Genomic DNA, 20,442 nt, shown 5'->3' on the forward strand with positions numbered 1-20,442 from the left:
CTGAGCCCTGTGCTTGAATACAATGAGGTCACTTTGTTGAAGGATTAACTTTATATTACATTCTTGCAGAGTAGACGTATGTCCCTAAGGTACGACTACCCCCACTGATGAAATAAATATACCATTCTTTATGATTCCTCCTCGTTACCCTCTCTGTTGATTTTCAGAGAGTTTATGAATAGTCACATATTTATACAACTGGCCAAAAGTATACTACTTATTTTTCTTATAGTCTGTAATAACCTATGCAAGGTTATTAAAGGGTATACAGACCCCTTTTAAGGCATAGTTTCTTATGTCATTACTTTATACAAGGAGGTCACATTCCATCTCGGCAACAATCTCTTGCTCTTAACCTTTTTCTCTGATTATAAAAGTAATATATATTCAGTGTGGAAAATTCAGAGAATGTACAGCACAAAGAGAAGGAAGAAAAGCACTTTAAGACCCACTTTTTGGAAATAACTACTGTTAAGCAGTTTATATATAGACATATTTTCTTTATTCTATGTATGTTCATTTTTTTAAAAAGTAACCATATTGTATATATGCTCCTGTAATCTGCTTGTTAACCTAGCCGTATATTATTTGTCAGTAAATAATTTTTTTTCCCCGTAGCATTGCTTTTGAGGACTGCATCATATTCCATCCCATGGGTATGCCATGATTTTACCATCCTCCTCCCTAGCCACTTAATCTGTTTTTAGGGGGTTTGGCTTTGTTTTGTTTTAAGTAACAATCTTTATCAGATGACCCTTCTCATTCAGTAATCCTTTTTTTATTTTTCTCTAGTCAATGCAATGAGAGAACTCATCAGGCACATTTGAATTTAAGACAATGAGCTTTGTCTTGCATATTTTTAATGCTGTCTTTGTCTATAGCACTGGACCACACCTTGTAATGGTCTATACCTAAATTAAGGGCAGGTTAATATATTGAAACATGTGAGTGTAGAGCAAGTCATAAAGGCATGGGAAATAAATTAAAAGCCTTTATCTAACTATCTGAAATACATCCCTTCACATAGTATACTTCCATAGAGTAGATGCTTATTTCCCTTGAATAATGAGTTTAATATATCTTAATTACGTTTTGTGGCAGCAGAATGACTTCTCCTCAGCTCTTTAGCTGTTAGTTCCATATGATATTTGAATTGGCTCTATTAACTGCAGATACTAAGTGTTGGTCATTCTGCTGTGAGTTGGCTGTATGGACAGAGAAACACATCCTCCCCTCATAATGTCAGACATTCATTCATTTAACAATCATCCGTTTCTTGACACGGTAGGAATCAATTCATTATGCAAACAACTGCAGGAACAGGTCAACAATTCAAGTTTTATTGGTGGCTTAGCCTGAAAAACAAAAACAAGAATTAGAATTCAGATATTAAAATGATACACTTAATTGTTTAAAGCTATTTTTATGGTTAAACATCTTGGATGGCAATTAGTAATATGGGTGGAGGATGGATGTGACATATATCTTAAACCTAGGTGCTCATTCCTGTCCCTCTCATGCATTTCTTGATTAAATACCATGGGTTTTACGAGTAACAGCTTCCCTGCATGAAGAGTTCTATGGCTTTTTCCTCTACATGTCTAATTTGAAAAAAGAATTCTTCTCAAGGGTTTAGAAAGTAATTCATAAAATGGGAGGAATAATAAATATTGTGCCTTAACTCATATACTAGTATAGATAGAAAGATTTGGTACACCTGGGTATAATTTTAGTTAATTTCCACAAGAGACAGGTTGAAAGTTTACTGTTTGGAAGCTGGGGAAAGGGGGAGAAGATGGCTAAATCTCATATTTGTAAAAATGATTACATTGTCTTAAATGAAAATGCTACTCTATTAACAACTTCAATAAGCATTGCATTTGGGAAAATCTTTTCAATAAAAAGTTACCTGAAGTTCACTCCAACTTAAAATATACAAGTGAGGAAAAAGTACTTACTCTGATTTATGTGTCTTTTGGAGGTGTAATTATTGGCTTTTTACTCACCTATGTAAAACAATGTACCTTTGTAAATGGATTTCTGGCCACTTTACGCAGCTTTTTTTTTTTTTTTTTTTTGCCTTTTTTTTTTTTTTGCCTTTTTTTTCCCCCCTACATAAAAAGTAAGCACTGTCAATCAAGGAATTTTAAGGTTTATTTCCTCTTTAGAAATGATTGATAGCCTTTTAGATTTACAAGTTGACAAGTTAAAGGGTTCTATTGGTATAATTATGTACTAAATTCACAGTCTTTCAATTTAAATGTCCTTTTAAAACCACAAGATTATCATACCTGTATTTTGAAAAGTGGGCCAGTCAGTTTGGGTTGGTATACAAATTGCTTCCATTAGCCTTGGGACCTATTTGAATTTAATACAGTTTTTTAAAGTTAGTAGTAGTATGAATCTTACTTTTGAAATTTAGGTTAATGGAAATGCATTTTAAGTAAAGCATGTGGCAACTTGTTTTCTAATGTATAGCTAAATGTCAGAACTACAAAGACTGTCTTTTTACTCGGTGTGGGAGAAAATATGTGGTTGAAAACGTTAGTTACACTAAAAAAGAAAAGAAGAAAAACACCCACCCTCCCACCCACCCATTACTTAGAGGATACGGGGGATGTGGGTAGAGGACTGAGCTGCCATCTTTTCCTGGTCAGGTGAGGAAGGCTGAAGATATTTCATACCTTGAGAAGGAATTTTGAAAATTATAGACCAGAGTCTACTTCGTACCACACTTAATTTAAGGAGGCTTTGAAGAGAGTGTAGACAATATGAGTACAATAAGGCCCATTGTCTCCAAATATTATTATAGGTTTGTTCTTCTTTTAGTCTTTTTAAGAATTTTTCTTGGAGACCCATATGCTCTATGCTAGTGCTCCACAGAGGCTAGTCTTTTTCCTGAAATAATACTGATGTTAGTGAATGAGTCTGTCATTTTAGATGTGAGGGTGTTGTATCAAGGACATTTTCAACACCTATCACCTTGCAGACTCTATCAAGTATAGACTAGGTTTTCTATGCTGAGAAGATCTCATCTCCCTGCCCCTCACCACGTTCTTGCAGGCTTAATCACCACAGAGGCATCGACTTGTGGGGTGTGCTGAGATCTACTACAGATTTTTCAGTTAAGCAAGTACTTGTAATTCTGCTGTTTATAATGTGTGGATACCTTCAGACAAGCCCTTGAGTATTTATTTTGCCCTGAGCTTTTAGCTAGTGGATCCTAAAACTTCATATCAAATACCATTTTACTTTCTATTTTTGATTATGTAAGCAATATAGAATTTGGCCAGAAGAGCTGAGTTCAGGAGTTGTTACTAAGGTTCCTACCAATGTTCTTTTGAGTGAGTCCCTGCCTACGATGGTAAATAGCAGAAGTAGACAGTGAAAATGTTCAGCAAGGGGATTGTGCATCTGATCATCTCGTGATGTAATTCAAAATTATAAATTAATTTCTGACTTCTAGTTGTTTCCATGCCATCAGTGTTAGTTTCTGTTTTATTTAATGAAATTGTTCTAATCCTGTGACTTCTTCCTTGCAGCGCTCAATGAACCCACCATCGATTATGGTTTCCAGAGGTTACAGAAGGTCATTCCTCGGCACCCTGGCGACCCCGAGCGTTTGCCAAAGGTCAGGATTCTTCTTTTTGGGGTTACAGTCTCTGTAACTTGACTTGAGCTTAGGTGATTAGCAGAAAACTTTGCTATTGATGAAATTAGCTCATAGGTGAACAACGCAACATTTTTGTCTTTTGTGTGTTTGGTACTATAAGGTAAACAATAATAAAAGTAGCAAGCATTTATGTGCCAGGTAGTGTTATTCTTATTTTTACATATATTATGTCATTTCTTCCTTTCAAAAACCCTCTGAGTTGGTACTTTTATTTTAGAGAAGAAAATAATCAAGCAAGGAGAGGTTAAATTATTTGCCCAAGGTCAGAAACATGTAAATTGCTAAACCGAGATTCAAATCTATACAACCTGGCTCCAAAGTCCAGGTTATTAATCATTGCATCATATCAATTCTAAAGAGGAAAGAGAACACTGGCTTTCTACCTATGTAAGGATTTATACCTATCCCTAATGCAGCTAGAACTCAAAAGAAACATATTGGTAGATCTTGCAACTGGACAAATAAGACAGAGCCTTTTACCTCCAGAGGCATCCTACCTAATTGGAAATAAGGTATAAAAGTGTGAGAAATTAAATAAAAATTCAAGAGTAGTATATGTCATGCAGCAATACACTGAGATTGCCAATACAGAAAGTAGGAAATTCACATATTGACTTCTATTCTGTACCTGTTGTCAATAGCGGGGGTATTCTCATCTCTGTACCTGAGGAACACGGGCCTTATGTCACAGAGATCACTATACACAACTAGTCACTAGAGGAAGTAATAGATACATTTAACCAAAGTGCATCCAAAGTCCTGTGAGGACTCTGAATAGAGAACAATTAAATAAGTTCAAAATACAGAATTAGTGGAACTACCATTCACCATTTACTGACAGCAAAATAAAGTTTCATTTATTACACAAATGGAAACTATTATAAATTCAATGAGTAGATGAGAGGTGCTCTCCTTGCTGGAATAAGGCTGGAGATAGGTCACTTCTGAGTCTGTTTTGCCTCATAAAACACTTACAAAAATGAAGTTGGCGTCCTTCTTAGCTCAACAAACTTCTTCGGGGGATTGGCTTACTGTCAGATCCTACCTGTGTGCCTGGTACCCTGTCAGAACAGACCTTGCCCAGGAGAAAAGTGCCCCCCCCAAATTGTTGCATAAATGAGAGGAGCCAGTAGAGGAGAGGAGGGACACTACCTGACTGAAGAGAGGAAGAACTGTGACCAGCAAGAATGGGAGTTCTCTACCTAGACCTGGGGGAAGAAGCACACAGCCTCAGTCTCTAGCTCTGGCTTCCGGGAACAGCCTTGCTTCCGCCCAGTGTTGTGGACCTTACTGAAAGTGTTTCACCTCAGGAGGAAACCATATGGTATGTCAGACTGTTCATATCCTTGTCTTTGAAACAGGCCTCCATTATACACATCCTTCTCTTTCACCTGACTTAGTGAACGGCAGTCTCCGTCTGTAGTATAGATGTGCCTCGGAGAGATTTACTTTCAAGGCCCTCTGTCTAGCAAGAACCTAGCTCCCATGCATTTCCTGTGGGATTATAATTGGTAATTTTATACCACAATGATATAAATGATGTGTGTCCACCCAGTGGTCAGTGCCTGAGGTGTCTCAGTGGTAGAAAGAAGACATGGGCACAATGACAGACTTGTCTTAATTTTTCCTTTTGGGGACAGTCTTCACTTTACACGTGGCATTTGATGTCTCTAGAGTCTGCTGAAGGACCTGGAGAGTCCAATTGGCAGGGGTGGAACTCGGAGCAAGGACATTTCCTAGCTATGAAGCAGGGGTCAAAATTCTTGTTCCCCCCCCCCCCAACTTCTTTGCCTCTGTGCCTCAGTTTCCTTCTCTATCAAATGGAAATGGTAATATTTTCCACTTTTTCTGATAGTTATTTCAACCAGTTATTTAGCACTCAACAAAAGGTAGCTACGATTATCTGCAGGTGAGTAAGAGTGGGATTGTTGCTTCTTAGGGCTCTTCCATCCAATCTCTGCAGAGCAGGAAATCTTAATCCTGGTGGCAGTTGAATGTATGATTCATCTTCTGTGCCTCAGTTTCTTCATCTATAAAGTGGGGACAATAATCGCGCTGACTTCCCGGGGATCACGTAAGGACAAAAAGAAGTAATCCTGTGGATGCACTCTAGCACAGCTATCTGGCTCACAGTTGCTTCTCTGTAAATATTTATTGAAAAACGGAAGATAAATCTGATTTAATGGTTGAGGTCTAAAGAAGCCAGGAGGTACTTTTCTTATTCATAATGAAATAGAGAAATAGGCATATAGGGCTTATTTTTGTGTACTTTTAAAACCATTTTTACAGTTGCACATCACATTCAGAAATGTTGAACAAATAGCACAGGCACGTGTCACTGCATCCCCGGTGGCCTGATGGTGAAGTTCCCAGCCCTCTTTTCCTGGGTTTGGGAGGAGTAATCAGGACACAATGGATTTGTGTGCTGAGGAAACACTCCGCAGCCTGCATCTAGCCACTTGACTGCTCAAGGGCTCTGGCCGGAGCCGCCCCAGGAAGTTCTCTGTGTGACTCAGACCAGAGTGGCTGTCCTCCTGGCTCTGAATGTTAAGGTGGAGGGAGAGTTCAAGAGCAGGGTCAGGAAGTGGTGGATGGAGCCAGCTCGAGGTATTCCTGTGGACTTGGGAGATTTATACTCAGGCTGTCCATTGTTAGGGGGATAAAAACGGGCTCCGCCTTTCTTAGAATCATGGTCAGTGTTTGTCAAACAGGAGTGTTTCAGTGAGCCATGGACCACACACCTTAAAAAACAAACTGCACTTTATTAAACCCATGTGTTTGTGAATAGACAAAGCTAGATTCATACAACCACCCACATATTCTGTCAAATGAAACTGCTCCAAAGACCAAGCAGACAGCTTTCCGTAATAATATGCCTTTGTATACTGGCTTGTGCTTTTTCAAAGAACTTGTACATGTTTTGTTTTATTGGAGCCCCTCTTATGAGAGAAGTCGGGAAAATAGACATCATTCCCATTTACCAAATGAGAAAACAGGAGCAAGATGAACCCTTCTCTGTCAACTATTTTGTTCCTGAAAGTCACCATTAGTGATAGTGGCTGTACGCACACATTTAAAACAGTATAATTATCCTAAGTCCAGGTGTTATTTGGTTTCCTTTTTCAGATGCCCAGGGAGAAAGGTGGACTAAGATTTTAAATGGAACCGTTCTGTTCTGTTTCATACAAACTTGCCTCCCTCTCTGGATCCTGGCAGGAGGGAGAAGAACACACGATGGACTTTGGGGTGAAGGTTGACTCTTCATGTAATGTGGCGGTGAGGGGATGGGGACTGTGGTCAGTCAGAGACCGTGAGATGCAGGCATTTATGACGCAATCCAGAAGCACTGAACAAGGAGTTCTCTCTGTTTTGAAGGCCAGCGGTGTCTCCACCCTCTTTCAGTGTATTAGTTGTCTTCCTGAGTGGGCAGTGAGCATTAGCACAGAGGCGTGGAGAGTGGACCAAACCTCACCAGCATTCTGTGTGTTGCCAGTGAGTCCCAGGGAGCATGTAGTGTCACTTCATGCCCAAGGTGTGCTGGGCACTGCTCTATCAAGGTGTTCAAAGAGCACAGAGGCCGAGAGAGTGAGCTCTCAGCTCAGACAGATATGGAGTTGGCAAACCAGATCCACTGCTCTGTGCAGTGACTCAGCCTTTCCAGCCTCTGTTTTCTCTTCCTCAATGCATGGTTGCTGTTGGGCATTGGTGAGATAATTTAGGCGAGGAGGCCTCTCTGGTATCTAGCAAGACTCCAGTATGCAGAGGCCACAGGCCCTGCAAGGCAGGGACTCCCCACTCCACAGGAGCCAGAGGCCCAGAGGGCTGGCGACTTGCCCGACTCCACAGCTAACAAGTGGGAAGACTAAAATTCGAGTCCTTCGGCTTGACTGCCTCACTGTCACCATTGCATCATATTCCCGCTTTTCCTTCGGATCTGGAAACCCAAATAATTCTGTCTTGAGGTGATTAGCTCCAGTCTCCTATTCCTCGCCTACACCTCTCCTCCATCCTACTTAAACTCTTGCCAGCTTTCTCGCATCATCCCACTGAAGGGGGTTGGCATGGGGACCTCCGTGGGGCAAAAGTTTCTCTACCAGAGCCAGTCCTTCTTCTAGAGAAAATAAAGCAGTTTGAGAAAAGTAACAAAGGCAGCATTTGTGTATTTTGCTTTATGGAGCTGAAAATATCTGGTAAATTGATCCAGTGGGAGTAATAAATACACATTACTTTATCTTGTTCTTCATGTCCTATACCCCTGAGCCTTGATAGAACAACACCACTTAATAGACTTAAAAAAGAGTAATTACACTCATTGGTTGTGTGATTTTTCAGCCCTCCCAGCCCTGCCTGACCTTCTAATTTAGCTCACCGTGTCTAACTAATGCATTTATATTCATCTTTTATGAAGCATGTATAGTACAGAATTGACTTTAGAGCTTTTTTCAAGCTGTCCTCCCAGGTCTCCAATCTGGTTAGTAGTAAGGAGAGTGGGAACCATCCATCTCTATACTGTTCACATGTATAGATAACGCATACACAGGGCTCATGGCATTTTTTTTATTTTTTATGAAACATAATAAAAAGTATTTATTACATTTTTACTTTAAAGCTTTTATACATTCTAGCATTATTTACAGCTAAACATGCAGGCAAAAGATGCAAGTGTTTTTAAAATGATTACTGTTAATGTTTCTGCTTGTCAGAAGTGCTTAAATTTTCCTGCACTTTGTCTAAAAACTTAGTACTGTTGCCTTTTAAGAACAACACATTTAAAAGATCTTGCAAGTCAGATTTGCAAACACTGCTGACAGTTTGTGATGAATGATATTGCAAAATTTGCAAGATGTTTGTCATTTTGCACAGCTGACATATTAAGGAGCAGATTAAGAAATGCAAAACCCCTATGGAAAACAACTATCCCAAACAAAAACCAAAACAAACCTCAAGCAAACCTTGAACCCAGAGAACACACACACCAGAATCTCTCACCCGGGTTTTCTCTCCCAACTTCCCACTCAGCCAGTGGAACCCAATTGTTCTCAGTGCATTTTCTCTCACCATATGGTCTCCTCATTACCATACACTAAGAGTCCATATGGGAAACTTGTGAAATGAACTGTATTCATTTTAACTGCCAGATGAGCAGCCTTTTGCTTTGCAAGCTTAGCTTAAGTCATCTGCTGTCTTCATGTTGTTATGGCAACACGGCACCAATAAAAAATTCTAATCTACTGTAAGTGATCACAGTATTTTAAGTGCTTGCCTATAACTGCCCTCAAAGAGGAGGAGGGAAGAAGGGTTATATTCTTCCAAAGAGCAAAGGGTTGTTCTTCATTCCAGCAGGTGTCACCAAAGAAGCTGGTGAGATGGGTAGAGGTGCCACCGTGCCCATGTAGGGTAGTAGACGTGGATCGTAAGGGATGTGGATTGCAGAGGGATGGATGGTAGTGAGGATGGACTGTAGACCCTTTGGGAGGGTCGAGACAAGAAGAAACACTGAAAGTCAAAAACCACAGTTCTTCCAGCAGACATGTTACTCTGCTGGTGCCGTGCAGCCTGCCACAAATAAAACTCTAGATTCTAAACTACACAGGCAACAGATCCTTTTGGTAGCTTCTCCTTCACTGGCATGTGAAAAAATCTCAGCCTCCACGAGTCTGCTCTTCCTGTACATGGGAATTAGTCATTTCCAACACTGTGCTAATTAAGAGCACCTTAAAGTAATGGAAGTAGGCAGCAACATCCTTAAATATAAATCATTTTCACCTCCGTGGGCCACATGATATGTTGCATCTCTGTCGCTCTATCTGTATTGAAAGTGAATGTTTATAGTCTCAGTTCATCAGTTCACATTAGCCTCATGCTGAATATTTAAACACAGAACAATTTGAACACACCATGAAGGAAGACAGTGACTGCACTTTCATTTGGAACAGCAAGGGCTCATCTAATAATAATTTAGTAAATCAGCCATTTAGTGGCTCGGTTGTGCACTGCATTGTGCCAAGTATTATTCAGTTCAACTGTACACTTGCAGAATTGAAATTCAGACTCTCGTCACAGGCACTGTTTTTGCTCAATGGAGAGACGAGACCCAAAATCACCCTCCCTAAAGAGCATTAGTGTTTAGTGATTTATCATAAATACAGAGCTGGGGCAAAATGAAACCAGAGTCGACTGTATACAATGTATTCTAATTATGCTGTTATTGTTTTAGTCTTTATGCAAAGACTATCAGTGATTCAAAACCTGCAGTTGCATCAGTGAAAATACAAATAAGAAATCTTTGCATAGCCACATTGCCTGTTAGCAGAAAAGGGGGATGAGTAAGGGTTTCAGAAAACGATAAAGAAAAACCTTCCATTTTTGTCTTCCGTACCGTGACGCTAGCCACTCTCTCAACTTATTCATTCGTTTATTTTTGTAATTTGAGGAAACTCTATTAACATTATATCCAGGAACCCAAATGACTCTACTCAAACAAAAATACAGAAACAAAAAGCAAATCATATGGTATATTGAACTCTTAGGAAAAGCACAGTTGAGTTTGAATACAAGAAGCATTTTGTCTCTGCATTCTCTTGTTAAACACACAAACTATGGAATGCATACCTTTTCTTCCTCTCTCCCCTTTATCTGCCAGAAACCTTGCGGGCAAATCCCACAACCTGTTTTGACAATGCGCTCAATTTAGAGGCTTGGTGTCCCCTCTACTTTTGCTTGTTTTAGTAGGGGAGTTTAGCTTGATCTATGCACACCTGAAATTGAATATAGAATCGTGTATGTGGTTATGAGTATGCAATTTTTTAAATGTTTATTTATTTTGAGAGAGAGAGAGAGAGAGAGAGGGAGGAAGAGGGAGGGAGAGAGAGCAGGGGCAGGGGCAGAGAGAGAGGGAGAGAGAATACCAAGCAGGATCCACACCGTCAGTGCAGAGCCCGGCTCGGGGCTCGATCTTATGAACCATGAGATCATGACCTGAGCTGAAATCAAGGGTCTGACACTTAACTGACTGAACCACCCAGGTACCCCAATGAGTATGTATTTTTTGAGGGGAGGAAGATTATAGCTTCATTTAAAAGGCCCATGATCCTCACAAAGAGCTATAATTTTCCCTTCTTTATTTTGTCTTTAACTGACTTATTTTTCGGTTAAGTTATTCCACTTGTCATTATTATATCAGGCCCATTTCGGAGATGGGACAACTGAGGCTCAGAGAGGCCAAGTAATCTGCTTAAGCTTATGCAGCTGGTAAACGGAGTTTTCTATCTCACCAGACTTCCTCACTATTAATCTGTTCAGAATCTTTCACTGCTATTCAAATAGGACTGCACCTCAAACAGCACTCAAGGCACATAATGCACATATATGAATGCATATAATTTGCCAAAGTTCTCTGGAAAATAAGTGAAGATTATCAATATTATGGCTGGCTATTGCTCAACAAAGCACCAAGTGCTGGCATTAACACTGCTCTACAGATGAGGAAACAGAGGCATGCATTTACAATGCTAGTAAGTGCCAGAGCACGGATTTGAGCCAACTATATTGAAGTCCAGAGCTAGTATCCCTAAGCTCTGACTCCTAGAATTAAGAAAAAGGAATTTGAAGAAAAAAGGCAATTTTGCAAACCAATGCTAAAAAAATCCTCAAGGTTGGCTAGGGATGGGGGTGGGGGGGGGCGGTACAGGAAGAGGGCAATGGTAGTATGGACTGAGGTTAGCTCACAAAGGGCCAAGCCAAGCAAAAGTGGCAACGTGAATGAAAAACATGCACACAGAAACACTGGAGATAATTCTTTTTCTCTTTAGCAGTAGAGTCATTGTCATAGGGACTTGTAATGTCAGTTATTCCAATAGCTGGATTCTGGAATGGAACCTCTTGCAAGTTCTTTTTTAGCACTGAGCTCTTGATGAGGGTAACTGTGTTTATCCTACTTTGTATCACATCCGCTGGGCAGAGGAATCAATGTAATTACTCATTAGTTCAGGGAGAAGTCACAGGAGGAGCAAGGGCTAACTCCTGTTTCCCCCTTACAGTCCAAAATCCTCCTCTTGGACTGAAGCCCTGAGAAAGAGACACTAGGAGGTAGGTCTTCAACCTTGCTCACTATTTTCAGCCTTGAGTTACACTTCAATTAAGCATCAGAGTAATAAGAACTGAGCCCCAGCAGTCTCGAGGCAGTGGATTTTAATTGCAGTTATACTCAGGACCATCTGTAAAGCCTTGAGAATTTACAGTTATCATTCGTCTAGAGGTACATATAATAACCGGTGATGTTGGACAATTTAAGAAGCAAAGCAAACTGTATTTTTGCCTCCCTTAGATATCCTTAAAGTACAACATAGTTCCAACATGCATATATCACTTACTCAAGTTTAACTATACGTACTTGTCCAAATATATAAATATACACATCTGTATACACTCACACCAAACACATACATACACATACATAGGTATGACAGTAAATTTCTCTGTTTACTCAGTGGTCCTTTGACTTTCAAACTAGATATTTATTCTGCTTTGCCCTAGGGGAAAGGGAAGCCACAACCCAAAGACAAAGAGAAACAGAAGTAGTTAATTTTCGGCTTTTGTGTTTCTAAGAGGCCAGGCCTTGGCGACTTAAAAGATTTTCAAGGGTAATTTTGACTCTAGGCAGTTTTTGTTTCATGTGCTGACTTTACAACCCACCCCTGAAAAAGGCACCTCTGTCCATAGCCTTCTCTTTAAGCAGAGACTTTTATCCTGATCAGAAAGTCGATTTCCAAGGCCACTCAGCAGGACCTAACCCAGAGCGTCGGTCTTAAACCAGTACAATGAATTGGAATAAGAAGAGCCGGCCAGAGGTTACCAAGTTCAGCTCTGTACCTCCAAGCAGGTCATATTCACAAGGGTGCAGGCACCATTTTTCACTGTATTTGTGGCGGGAAGCACCCCAGGCTCCCATTCACCAATTACCATGACACCATTTAGAAGAGAATGCCAGGAGACCAAAAAGAGGGGGAAAAGCCATTGTCATAACTCTTCTCAGGAATACCTGGTTTCACAATTTATACTTAACTGCTGACACTTGAAAAGTCGAACATTTTGGTAAAATGAATCAAGCTGTAATGTTTCTTTTATGAGATCCCCTTGCAGGAAAGGGAGGTTTGGCACCTTGTGGAGACCAAGCTTAGTTATCCATCATAGTAGTCAGCTGTCCTAGCCAGCTTCTCAGAGGTCACGCGATCGAACCAACAGCTCTTACAACTATATTATTGCTTACGGAACAGTAATTGAGGCACCAGATAAAAATTACCTGGTCTAATAGGCAGCGAACAATTTTCACTCAATAAAATTATAAGCCAAATCATTCATTTCATAACACTCTGGCTAATTTATTTGTTGACCTTTTATTATCCATAGCTCTTCAGTGGTATTAACTGCAACTCAGACAAAATCTCTTGTTCATTTCACTTTCATTGATTTTTTTTTCCATTGAGGCAATAACGGCTGCTTGAAAACAGCCTTTTTCTTTCCACTGTAAAAGTCAATCATGTAAGTTAGTATGTCTTACGTTGGTATAGCTGCCTTAGCTTACAACCCACTTTAATTTCATGTGATTCAGAAGTCTTCTATACCATGTTTGCAACAAAGGCAAAGCTTTCTGCTGTGCTTCTAGCCACATGGCATGATGATACATAATAATATGTTTGAGAAGGAAGAGTGCTCTCATTTAATCTGAACATAAAATCAACTTTAAAATTAGAGAAGGTTCAGAAATCCCCCCACATTTTCTTTAGACTGGGCTAGAAGGACTTCGATGCCTCTTGTATTAATAGCAGTAGACCCTTTCAGATTATTTAATTCCTTTGTTGTGGAAATTTCTGCAGATTTTAATTGTGGCTTGAATTTTATTTTTCTTTAAAGAATATGGGCAATGTGCATGTGCTAGAACATTCAGTAAGCTTCAGCTGAAGCTTCTTATATAATAAAATACCATGAAGTCTTTAGAATGCAAGGTTGTAAAATATAATTGTTACACATTTGGCATTTTATGCCTCCCTAGAAATAACCACTTGCTACCTACACCTCATCTATGCTCCTCCTTTCCATTTCAATTTACTCTAAAGTGGTCCTTAGCCATAATGAGAATGCCCCTTTCAACAGAGACATGTTTAATTATATCGATGCTAGATGTAAGTGACTCTTCTCAGTCATAGGGCTTCTGAGTAAAGAGTGCTTAAAGTGTGGCACAAAAGGTTTCTAATGCTCTGTGGTAAGCTCTATTTTGAGTTCATATTACCAGAAAAATGAAAAATTTGAGGAATGTCTCAGAGGATCGGAAACTAAACAGGGCTCAAGTATTATTTTGGTTTGTTTTACTCCTTCCCTCGCTGCCCTCATTATATGATTTTTTAGAATGCAAAGTCTACCATTGTGGAATTTTCCATTTGGCTGAATAAACACGAAGGAAGTTGGGATCTAAAACTACCCTCCACAGAAATTACCTCTCAGTACAACTAGTATTTATTGTTTTGTACATCCAGCTCTGCAGGAAATGGGCTGTGAGAAACTTCCAATCAATTTTTCAGTTTTCAGGTGTTCCAATCAGCAGTGTCGCCCAGACTTTCAGAAGGAAATGGGGAAAGAGCTAGAACTTAGAGGCTCGTGAGCTGAGTACACTGTTCAAAATCTGGACCTATTGGTAAACTCTACAGTGAGAAGGCAAATGAAATTAATGCTGATTGTATTGATAGATGCTTATCGCCTCTAAGCTGGGGTGGGGGAAGCCTCTGCCATTCCACTCCATTTTATGTTGCCGATATTTGGGCCCATTGCATCTTGAATCCCCCGATAAAGCAAAAGAAGATTGGTGATAAATAGGTGTCAGGGAAATGTGCAGTGACAGAAAGGTATTGTATTTCTTTCTCAGGAATCACCCAAGTTCGGCTTGACTTTGTAGGTTAGCTTCTGTTTTCTTCTACATCCTGCAAAACATTTCCCACTTGAGAGAGCATAAAGCCAAGCACAGATTGTCCTCACAATTTTCTGAAGTATCCCGGGCCTTAATTTTCAAAGGGGGTTCCCAGAATCTCAAAATCTGATTCTAAAATTTGAAATGAATGTTGTGTTGGTAAGTGGATATTCCTCTGGCTTTATGAGCTGAAATATATGCTCTGAGTGAAGGAGAAAGTTCAGGCCACATCCCCTGCTCATCTGGGTTTGAATTACTCAAAACATTGAATTGGATTTATAAAGGGACACCATGTTGGACAATTAGAGAACCTTCCACTTCACCCTGGAAGGCTAGATGTAGACAGTGAATATGAGTTTTTACCTACATATCTGAGGGCAGACACTGAAGAGAAGATTCACATGGAAGGGGAATAATCCTTAGAGATTTTACCTTCATGAACTCAAAAGAAAGATGAATTAGCCATATCTGCATATCAGACATGATGTGCCTGGTTCCTAAGACTGTGCAAATACCTAAGTATTTCTAAGGGTGTAAGAGAACAGTTAATAAAATGCTGATGTATATCAAGACCAACCTCATGTTGCTAACAGTCTATAACTTGAGATAATGTCTGTACCCAACATGATTCATTATATTAATCACAAAATTAAAATGTAAGCACAAGCCAGCAGGAGTAAAAGAGCAAATTCATAAAAGAAAAAAAAAGTGGCATAAAAACCCCCCACAGTGATCAAGACTTGACCTTGGGGAATTTATATATTGGATTAAGAGGTCTGGAGCCAAATAGAACACCAAATTTAAGTCTTGTGCTTTTATAAACCATGCCAAATGTATGCCCTTGTCATTTCATCATATAAATTAAGCATGTGCTTTTAAACACCAGTAACTATCTTAGAATAAACTTTTCAACGAGACTTTCTCAAGGCCTGTGTTTTGCTGAACATTGTGCTAGGGGCTTGGAGAAGATGATTAGATATTCATGGCCTCAAAGGGCCTACAGTCTAGTTGTGGATAATGAAGACTAACATAGTTAAAATCAGAGCAAAAGGACCCCGCAGCATCTACTTCTGTGCTGTGCTGGATGGAATATTCAGCACTATTTTTCAGAGTTAGAATAAGAGAGATTAGAAGCTGCAGTGAAGGTGGAATCAGTTCTGACAGAACAGTGTAAATCCCCAGAGCACAGGCTCTGATGTCTGACACCTGAGGGTGAATCCCTGCTCAGCCAATGGCAGTTATATGGACTCAGGGAAAGTTGGCTGACCTCTCTGAGTCTCAGTTTCCTCACCTGCCAAATGGTGGTATGGGCAGTATCCTGAGATGCTCTCTGTGAAGACTGGGTGAGTTAATGTTCCACTTTCAATAAACAACAGTTATTTTTATCATTACCAAACCACCACCACCTTCATTACCAGGCTTTGGAGGACGAGAAGGCGTTAAGAATGGGCACAGAATGAAGCCAGCCTTCCAGATAAAGGAAAGGAAAAAGGAGTGAAGGTCTGGAGATGGGAAAGAGCCAATGTTTTGCTTCTAGGCTAGGGAGGACTAGCTAGACCAGAATAGAGAGCAGTTCTTCAGATGTGCAGGGAGAGGAGGTTGGTTATAGAAAGTAGGACCAGATGATGGGGAGAATCTCTTGTAACCCCCATAGAACCCTGTACCTTAATTCTAGGAAGATAATGTGCCTTGAAAAGTGCTGGAGAGTAGTATCAGTTTGTTGACTACTGGAGCAACAAGAGGCTCAAAAATTATTTGCTAATTGAAGGGGTTGCAACATAGGAAATAAAGATGAATCTTCCTTCTGTCTTTGCAGCCCATTCAGCATCTTTATTATAAAGGCTGCAAAACATAAGTAAAAACCCATAACAATTAGGCTTGAACTATTTCTCAGAGTTGAGTCTCCCCAGTGTTTCTGTAGACTCTAAATAGCTTATCCCTTTTTTTCTTTGCAGACCCCACTCACGTTATCATCAACCAATGGTCATAATAGGACAGGGGAAGCCAGGTTTTAACTGTGAGGGAAAATAGATCAGTGAAAGTTGTTCATTTTAAGGAGTAAACATTTTTTGTTTCTTTAAGAGAGAAGAGATCAAGGCCATGAAAAGAAAAATAGTCTGAATCAGGATGTAGATTGGAGAACAAGCATTAGCTCTATAAGGAGACTCTGGGGCTTTTCAATATTTAGGATACTAGTATTTATCTTCTTTATTCCCCAATGGGATATGTTTTTAAATCTAAGGATAGGATTAATTATCTTAGGAGAATCTAATCTCTACCTTCATGTTTTAAACTGCAAGCAGGGAGATGTTTTAAACATTATGAAAAGAAGAGAAAATCTCTCCTGACAAATAAATGCCTTGAAAAATTAGATATTAGTACTAGTCAAGTGTTCTTTCTTTTCAGAAATATTAAAATTGCATATTAGAATGGAAGGAGCCTTATACTATACTTCCTCCTAATGCCACAAAAAATAAGACTTTAGGAACAATTTCCGAGACAAAAGATTATATGAAACATCCAGTTCTTCCCCTTATGGGAAATTTCTTTTTTTTTTTTCTTTAACATCCCAGGCTCAATCATTTCCTAATGTGAAATTACAGATTTTTCAAATTACCATATAAAACTGCGAAAAAATTACACTTGTGACCACAGAAGAGATAGCATACACTATCAATTTGATTTTAAAAGGCATACATCTTTTATACTACCTGTCATTTTTATAATGCCTTTTACAAATTTAATCAATACATTTTAACATTCTATATACTTTAAGTGCAATATACAATAAATATTCAAGTTTCATCTTAAACATGCTTTAGCCTTTAAATTGTTAAAACTGCAGTGCCCTTTCAATCTACTTACATAATGTCATAAAATATACATTTCAAGGTAAATGAAGTCAGCTACTTCAATTTAGTCCCTCAAACTGGTAGTAAATGAGAGGTTAACACTATGGTGCCAAACCCATTATTGAGTAAATTTAGCACCTTGGACAGCTCTGTAAAATCTTTATTGCTTTCCTGACCTGCTCGTCATGTTCTGTCTGTGTGTTCAGTGGCTCTCAGCTCTGATTGAAAGGCAATATATTAGATCCCCAACACAAACACGCTTGGGGGCTAGTTCACTGGGAGCGTAATGACATGGAGGTGAGAGCAATTTTCTGGTCACCAAAATCCAAGCACCTTGCAGGTCCATTGCACTAACTCATAGAGGACCCAGAAATTTCCTTTCTCCTTCCCATTTGCAGAAATAACTAATAGAAGCTGAATCACAATGGCAGAGCTGAACCAAATGTGGGCTCTCCCTTAAATCCCAAAGTCCATACTGCAGTGAAGGACATTTTAAAATGGGCAAGGTATCATTTAAGGAAATCACTTTCAGGGCAAAAAATCCAGGTTCGCTGTCTACAAGACTGCTGGTCTGAAGTGCTGCAGGGCTGGTGACCCACCTATGGCAGTGTGCCTACTGGGAAAGCATAACCCAGCTCCGTGGATAGAAGAAGGATGTAACTTCATAAAGCAAGATTCACATGTTTCATTTTCAGAGGATTAAATGGTGATGAGAGCTCTGGGTATTGAATAAGCAGAAAAAGAAACAATTGGATTATGTCACTGAAAAACCTTTATAGTCAAAAATATATGAGAGTAAACTGTATAGCATACACGAGTAGCTGAAATTTTTTCAGGTTTATAAAAACTTCAAAGATCTTGGAGTTTATTTTGAACTTCCCTCCTCCCTGGTTCTGTGTAATTAATTAAAATAAGCACTGGTCTGAGTCCTCAATGATAGTGTTCCAAGATTGAAATTCACAAGTGCAGTTTCCAACTGTACCTCATCTTGTTTTTTCCCTAAAATGAAAAGAAAGAAAAATACCTTCTCTGCCAAATCCAAACACTGGCATAAATATTTATTTGAAGAAATAAATGAACATAGACCCAGAGAAGTCAAATCTTAGTAAATAAACTAACTTGATCCTGTTTTGTTTTAATCTTTCCTAAGCGCCATGAGGTTTTAGTGAAAGCAGCACGGGCCGAATTTGATATGGGGATAGGGTTTAGTGTGCCCATACTGTAGTAAATTATTAACTGGTGTGGTCAGACAATACGGCAAACAAAAAGTGGTAAATTATCTTGTAGCTTGCATTAAGGAAAAAAAATAAGTTATTTCTGATGTATTGATTCAAACCTCATTGATTATATAATGCTTTTCATTCCTTATATAAAAAATAACTGAACTGTTTTACAAACGGGGTCTAGCAGCTTAAGGCTCAATAAATGTTTACTGAGAAGTGAAAACCCCTCTATCTCATTTTTGAATTTAGGACATTATATATGTCATAAGTAGTTACTGCAGTGTGACAACTATTTTATCTTATATTACAGAAAATTTAAAATTGAAAAATGTTAATATGTATCTAAAAGCTTGTCATTTCAAGAGTTGTTCAAGGATTTTTGAAGAGGCTATGGTGACAGCAAAATGAATGTAATTATATCCCTATTTTCTGATCAGCATCTACAGTATACGAAAATCGAATAGCATGGCTTCTCCATGAAGAAATCTATTGTGTGAAATATTTAAAGTTTAACTTCTTGAAACTTTACCCACAGGAAAAAAAAGTAAACATATCTTCTTGCAAATCACCTCTGATAATCATGCATGTATGTTTGGTTCTCTGATTAGCCTCCATTTTACAAGCCTAACTTTCCTCTTCATACTCCAGTTTAAATGAATATGAAGAAAATTAGGTCAGAATGAAGACAGAGTGACTTCTTTTGGTTGAATGAAAAAAATTACCACCACACACACTTTTGTAGAGTGTGCTATTAGAAACAAGCATACAAGCTAAATACAGAAGCCTACCTAAATGAAAAGAGGGAAACATTTTTCTTCAACTAGAATGAAAAGCAGAGCATATATCTAGGATGAGAATGAATGCACAAATGGGGAAAATGACAAACAATACTGAAATAGCAAAGAATTGCTGTAAAAGAAACAGACTGTGCCAGTCATGAAAATTGGTGCAGAGGGAGCTTCCGGGGGCAGGAGAATCCTTCTGTAAGAGCCTCTGACAAACAGTGCATTGCCCCAGAATGTGAGTTTACTCCATCACTCCCTTATGTCATGGCTCTACCACACAAGGGAGATAAACAAAAGAAGTTTAATGCTACATGCTTCTAGTAGCCAAAGATTGATTGGAAATCCCTCGAAAATGACCTGTCTGATAAGGTCATGGTTCCTGGAATAAGCAATTAAGTACTAAATAAACACATCTTAGGGATTCATAACATGCACTGAATGACATCGATTGTAGTAATCTAGTAAATGACCTCGCAATTGTATTCAGCAATAAACATATGAGTGCTTTATCGTGCCTATGGCAGACTATTGAGTGATGTATTTTATCCTGCAGTACCAATGATGCTCACCTTTTGACTCAATTAAGTGTGTATGTGAACAGGGATAAATTGGTGATTTAACAGCATTCTGGGGTTTCCCAAGCTACTGCCTTTAAAACAGTGTGTTGACAAAGTATGGCCAGAGGGGACTATGACGTGGTCCTGTGAAGAGATGAGGACAAGTGGCCTTCACTCAGACGACTGTATCCGCTTTTCTCTTGACAGGAAGTAATACTCAAAAGGGCTGCAGACCTGGTGGAAGCGCTGTATGGGATGCCACACAACAACCAGGTGAGCATGACTATTGAAGATTCCTTATTGTGTTGAAAAAGGGCGAAAAACACAAAACCACTTGCATGAGTTCCGTGTCATCCAGACATGAGACATAAGGCTATTCCGTTCTTTCTTAT

The 20,442-nt window shown here is 39.2% G+C and overlaps 1 protein-coding gene across 3 annotated transcripts in view; it reads left to right on the forward strand.

The window, feature by feature from the left end:
* EBF1 (EBF transcription factor 1) overlaps positions 1–20,442 on the forward strand; it is a 390,388-nt gene that overhangs the window by 353,481 nt on the left and 16,465 nt on the right. For all 3 annotated transcript variants that reach the window (XM_030328392.1, XM_030328402.1, XM_030328416.1), the window contains exons 11-12: positions 3,543–3,631; positions 20,258–20,323. In XM_030328392.1, the coding sequence (XP_030184252.1) occupies positions 3,543–3,631; positions 20,258–20,323 (155 nt within the window). The remainder of the gene's footprint in view (positions 1–3,542; positions 3,632–20,257; positions 20,324–20,442) is intronic.

Source organism: Lynx canadensis, chromosome A1 (genome assembly GCF_007474595.2).
Source record: "Lynx canadensis isolate LIC74 chromosome A1, mLynCan4.pri.v2, whole genome shotgun sequence".
NCBI lineage: Eukaryota > Metazoa > Chordata > Mammalia > Carnivora > Felidae > Lynx > Lynx canadensis.